Consider the following 5951-nt stretch of genomic DNA (forward strand, 5'->3'; position numbering starts at 1 on the left):
TATATATATATATATGTTTGTGTGTCTGTCTTTGTCTTTGACAATCGATGCCGGTGTGTTTACGTTCCCGTCACTTAGCGGTTCGACAAGAGAGATAGAATAAGTACTAGGCTTACAAAGAATAAGTCCCGGGGTCGATTTGCTCGACTAAAGGCGGTGCTCAAGCATGGCCGCAGTCAAATGACTGAAACAAGTAAAAGAATAAAAAAATGAAAGTATATCATGTATGTTTTTACTTATTTATTTATTTATTTATTTACTTACTTACTCATTACCATGTTGGTTCTGTATTTGATTCTATCTCCATTAATATACTTATAAGCGTGACTATATATAAATATATAATGCTTAATTCTTAGCATTCAATTTATATACTCCTAAGTCCTTATACGTTTCAGGTTTCTACATACTTTATATATTAATTTCACACAAATCTTTTAATACGTCTTTTGCCTGCAATTGATTATTTATATTCACTATACATATGCGTGTAAACTTATGTCTATATTTGCGTAATAACAAACTCTCATTTGCCTGCTCCCTAATCTATTCTATACTATTTTATTATATGTTTGTTGCACTTTTGTTTTATCTCTATACATATAAATTATGTATTGTATTCATATATAATGCACTCAAAATATATTTTTCACTTATTACCCTTCTTGTATTTATTTTATTCACATATACACCTTAATTACTTAAATAATCACAAACTATCTTTATATATATATTCACCCTAATCTTTTTGTTCATAATTATTTATTGGTTTACGATAGTATTAATTAAAATACTGCTTACCTATGTTTTATTACCATATCTTATTCTGTATTTTTACTTTCATTTATACTTTGATAAATATACTACCTCCCCACCCCTTTGTAAGGTTTATACCATGTTCTTTCTACAAAACATTTATCAGTTAGTGGATTTGCTCCCTACACTCAACACACAATAATATGAAAATGTAAGAGTATATCTTTTTCCTCCTCCGATGAGATTCAACTTTAAAATGTTTTTAATTATACTAATTAATTTCTAAAGCCTTGAATCGAAACAGCTGTCAGCGATGATATCCAGTTTTGTAAGTAGTAAATAATTACTAATTTAATTATCTCTATTTTCTTATTTTCTTAAAGCATATATGAACACCGGTTTATCCAATTACCTTACAGTTGAATATTAAATGTAATATTCAATACTTTTTGTAATAGGTAATAAACCAGTATATTCATTGGATTTTATTATCTCTTAATGAGGTTTTTAATCTTTAATTGGACTCATGTATATATATATATATATATATATAAAACACTGTAAAGACAGACAGACACTGTGTGGCACTTTCGGCTAGTATCATCCACGATAAACTCGAGTAAGTGTTCGCAAGACCAATGACATAGTTCAATGCTTCCTAGAAGTGTACTCCGTTCGTGGTGTATATGTCACTAACATACAAATGTTAGAGATCCAGAAATGTCTTAACCACATTTTCTTCAAATGGCCTCTGAGAAAACTATAGAACATCGAAAGCGATAAATTTTGGGACAACCTCAAAACTGTTTTTCACAACGCTTCAATAAAGGCTTTCGTGAGAAGAAAAGGCCTGTAGGACAAAAAAATAAATAAATAAATAAAATTGGTGCTCATTCATCTCAAATAGCCTAGGTCTTTTCATTTTTGTTATGCGTAACACTTTAAACCTACAAAGGTCTGCTTTTAACAAAGAATTATGGATCACTTAAGTTAGCCAGAAGCAGAACTCAGAAAGGATCTTTTCTGTTGCTGTCACAGTTTTCTGTTTGTTTGTTTTTTTTTAATTTTGCGAGGAATTTGCGAGTGTGTGCGTCACAGATCACTATAAATAGATATTCTCGGCAGAATTGATTGTCGATTGCAATTACGAGAATGCAGAGCGAAATGAAAAAAAATCTTCTCGAGTTTCGCGAAAACCTACTGTTCGAGTAGCATTCGAACCCCAGTTGTTGTATTTTCTCCTCGAAAATAGCTTCATCTATTTCAACAACTCTGCCTGGACCACTACTAATCTTCATTGGATTGCAGAGCAAATCTTCCACGCAGATCCATAAGTAATTTTTTAAAGTCTACTGCGGCACTAATCCCTAATTCCACCTTACAGAGCTTAGCAGTTGTCAATTATTTTACCCACAGCAGTATGGGTAAATAACGATGCACTGGAGTTGCCATGACAATAAACAGTTTTGACTTCCGCTGTGAGGACACTGGCTAAAATTCATTGACTCAAAATACGTAACTTTAAATGCTTCAAACTTCTTTATTATTAACGTATCGAAAAAATAAATCTAATATTCGTCATCAGAAAGTAAAACTACATAAAAGTACATTTTAAAAAAAATTTCGGATTAAAATTTGAGAAAATACGAGTGGATAGAAAAAGGTTAAAAATACAAAACTCTTACAACTTTCATCGTCGTAAAGTTTTGCTTTCATTTTGTGCCAGCCTCCAAATCCTCTGATTGGCTACAAATTATCAAGCTTTGAACCACTGTAACATTTTTATAAACTTTTACTGGTATAAATGAATCACAAAATTGGATTCAATGTCAAATCAATGTTAAAATGATTCTAGACCGGAATTTAGCAACTTCTAATATAATTGTCCTTTGCTGTATATCAAGTCACTGTTCTTTTATTCTACTATGTGTGTGTACACACACACACACACATATATGAGGTGCAATAAATGCTTAGCGATTCACACGTCGTAAATGAGAGACGAAAGATTTGGGTACAAAAGTTATATGCAGAAGTGTGTGAATGAAATTACTTCCTATTAGACTATTTTTCCCTTTCTGTTTTCAGTGTGTGTTACTATAATCTAGGAGTCTAAAAGAAAAGAAACTAGTCGTACTTTGTGTATGGAATACAGAAAAAATACATTGTAGAATTCCAAAGAATATTTTTTTAATTCTTTAGAGACTTGGGACTGGGCTATTCCTGAAGCGCTATTTCCAAACGAAGTAGCTGTTAAATGAGAATGAAGGAAAACTATACCAGATAATTAATGCAGTAAGAAAGAAAATACAACACTAAATAGACAAAATTACACAGAAATTTTCAAAACAACGTATTAATTTTGACAGACAGACAGACACAAAAAAGGCGAAAAGTGAGTGGGAAAAGAGGATGAAAATAATTGGAAAACAAACAAAACAGTCATAAAATAATAAATGAAGTGAAGAAGAAAGAAAACGGGGGAAAAAGAACCGCGAAAGAAAAATAAAAGAACAGAAAGTACAACAGCCAATATTCCTGAGACAGCGTACTAGGGATGGAGAAAACATTTTGGATGGTGTATCTAATGGCGACTTTTTCTGCAATGCTCTTTGTACATCTTGTCTCAGGTAATTCTAATTTTGTTGTTATTTTTATTTATTTATTTATTTATTTTTGTGGGGGTACTGATTTCAGTTATGAAACTGTTGTCACACTGGAGACATTCATTCAGAGGATATAAGACGATAAGCAAATAGATAAATAAATAAATAAATAAATAAATAAATAACTAGATAAATAAATAAATAAATAACTAGATAAATAAATAAATAAATAAATAAATAAAATAAGAAACCTGGTAAAAGAAATATGTTGAAAATATAAAGAATGGTCAAAGAATTTAGATTAAAAGAACTCAAACGGAAAGTTTTTATGTATTTAAGCCAAGAAGTAAGGCATGTAAAAATAATTAGTTCAAGATATTGAGAAAAAGTAAGATATTTAAAACAAAATGTTATTATTATTATTATTATTATTATTATTATTATTATTATTGAGTGAGAGAGCAGTGCGTGCCATCAAAGTGACACTGGGGTAAAGTATACAAAGCCCAGTATACCCATCATGACTACTCATCTGATAAGGGTACACCAGGCGCATGCATCACAACCATATGTGCACGACATGGGGATCTCATATCAAGATAAACAGCGTATGACCTTGCAGGTGGGGCTCAGTTAGAATTTTCTTCAGGTCGAGTAGTCCATCCCGCTCAAAAGGTCCCTAAATAAGGGTTGTTTAAGGATGTTGAACGAAATACCCGTGTTTCCAAAGGTGAATTATCCAAACTCCAAAGAATTCCTCTGAACATATGGCTATGATGCTCCCCCACTACTTCTGCTCATAATTAAAGATGCCCATATCATCAGCCACTAAGGTTAAGGTCAAACAACTGACAAGCAAATCTATGGTATTGAGCAGAATATTTGCTGTAGCCCATCTTTTATACCAAGACAAAACAATGTACATGATAACACTTCCAATCAGTTTAGATCAGAAGCCACGAGAGCCACTGGCTGTATATTATATAAACATTCTGGAGTGTCGTTAATAAAAGTATATGTTTGATTTTAACGATCACGAATAAAACAATCGTAGTATAAGCGCCTTAGAATTTTATTAGCAAAGTGAGTCGCAAAACTTAAATAAAATTTTAAAAGATTCTAATGTATTTTAACTGATAAAATGTAAATACAGTATGAATGAAATGTAGATTTCGGGTAAGGAGCAGTTGGGAAATAACAATATAATTCAATTTTTTAAACTGAAAAATAAAATGTTTAGTATTTTAGTGTTTTGAAAGCCTGATGTCTAGAAGAAGAGACTAATTCTGAGTGTCAATTAAGAAATAGGAAACTGAAGAAAAGGATATAATATGACTTTGAGGTTTAAAGCAAACATGACACTTTATTACGAGTGTATGGTTTTGTAAAAGATAGTTTGTTTTTAATTGATATTAAAAAGAGCGATAATAGACTTTAAAAATCAAATATAACTGGAGAAGCATTGTATCTGTTTTTTCTGTTGTTTGTATTGATTAAATTTATTCTTTTGTGGTTAAACTAAAAACAAGAAATCGAAGTCAAATTCATATTTATTGTGGTACGATGGATGGACTAGTTCGAACTTGAAGCAGACAACTATTGTTGCTGGTACAATTACAATTTGGAGTAATGGGGTTTTAATTTGGAGAAATTAGTAAAGTAAGTAAATGTTTGTGCAGAATTGTTCTTGGTTGGTTACGAGAATCTGCCCCTCCTTCTTTTTTGTTGTTGTAAAGCAGGTTATGATAGTTATATGATGCTTGTCAGTTGGAAGGAAATTTTCGGTAAAAGCTTAGAGATGCTTAGTTATAGAGTAGATCTTGTAAATTAAAGGCCGGATTATACTACTCTATTTTTCTACGTGTGATTGGTTCTATGACTATATTTGAATTATGCTTTACTTTTTCAGAATAGCTGCTTCTAAGTCACTGTCACCTTTTTTTAACATTTGGGTTACATGTTCAGTTACTGTTTGTTGTCCTTATTAGAATTATTAATAAATAAATGTTTGCGTATATGTGTACGAGTGTCTGTGTGTGTATACTAGGTGAATTCATAGGATTGTAATTATTTAGCTATTAGTTTTACCATGTTGTTTTCGTAAGGTCATAGATTCAAAAGCATTGAAAGTTAATATTTGTTTTATTTTTTACAGCATGGGACTATCACAACGGTAAGTGGAATATTTTACTGTTACTGACTCTATTGACTGTTGTCTAATCACAACTTTCTGGTCGATGCCAAATCCTTTCTGTGCGGGTGTTTGTATGTTTGTGCATATGTGTGCGAACGTATGTATGCGTGCGTATGTTAATGTGCGTGTTATTGACAGCAGCACACAAACAACCATTGCAAGTTTTTCCTGACTGTTAGGTCATTATAGGTGGTATGCAATCTGAAATTCTGTAGGTCAACAACTGCGGAATATATATGGGTACAAGGGGACCTGGCTGTAGATAGAAAAAATTTCCCTACATCTATCCATCCATCCAATTGTTGCTAGATGTGTCGAAACAATCGTCGTGATTAATAATAAATTCTCGTATATTCCACCTTCTGTCTTTCATTTGCCATATATATATATATATA

At 31.6% G+C, this 5951-nt stretch overlaps 1 protein-coding gene across 5 annotated transcripts in view; it reads left to right on the forward strand.

Annotated features, from left to right (window-relative positions):
• LOC106876467 (carbonic anhydrase 12) overlaps nucleotides 1-5951 on the forward strand; it is a 27017-nt gene that overhangs the window by 5392 nt on the left and 15674 nt on the right. For 3 of the 5 annotated variants that reach the window (XM_052971542.1, XM_014925027.2, XM_052971539.1), the window contains exons 2-4: nucleotides 1045-1084; nucleotides 3126-3386; nucleotides 5518-5535. In XM_052971542.1, the coding sequence (XP_052827502.1) occupies nucleotides 3314-3386; nucleotides 5518-5535 (91 nt within the window). In that variant the 5' untranslated portion in view covers nucleotides 1045-1084; nucleotides 3126-3313. The remainder of the gene's footprint in view (nucleotides 1-1044; nucleotides 1085-3125; nucleotides 3387-5517; nucleotides 5536-5951) is intronic. The other 2 variants (XM_014925028.2, XM_052971541.1) reach the window with 1 other exon arrangement.

The sequence above is a fragment of the Octopus bimaculoides genome, chromosome 11, assembly GCF_001194135.2.
Source record: "Octopus bimaculoides isolate UCB-OBI-ISO-001 chromosome 11, ASM119413v2, whole genome shotgun sequence".
NCBI lineage: Eukaryota > Metazoa > Mollusca > Cephalopoda > Octopoda > Octopodidae > Octopus > Octopus bimaculoides.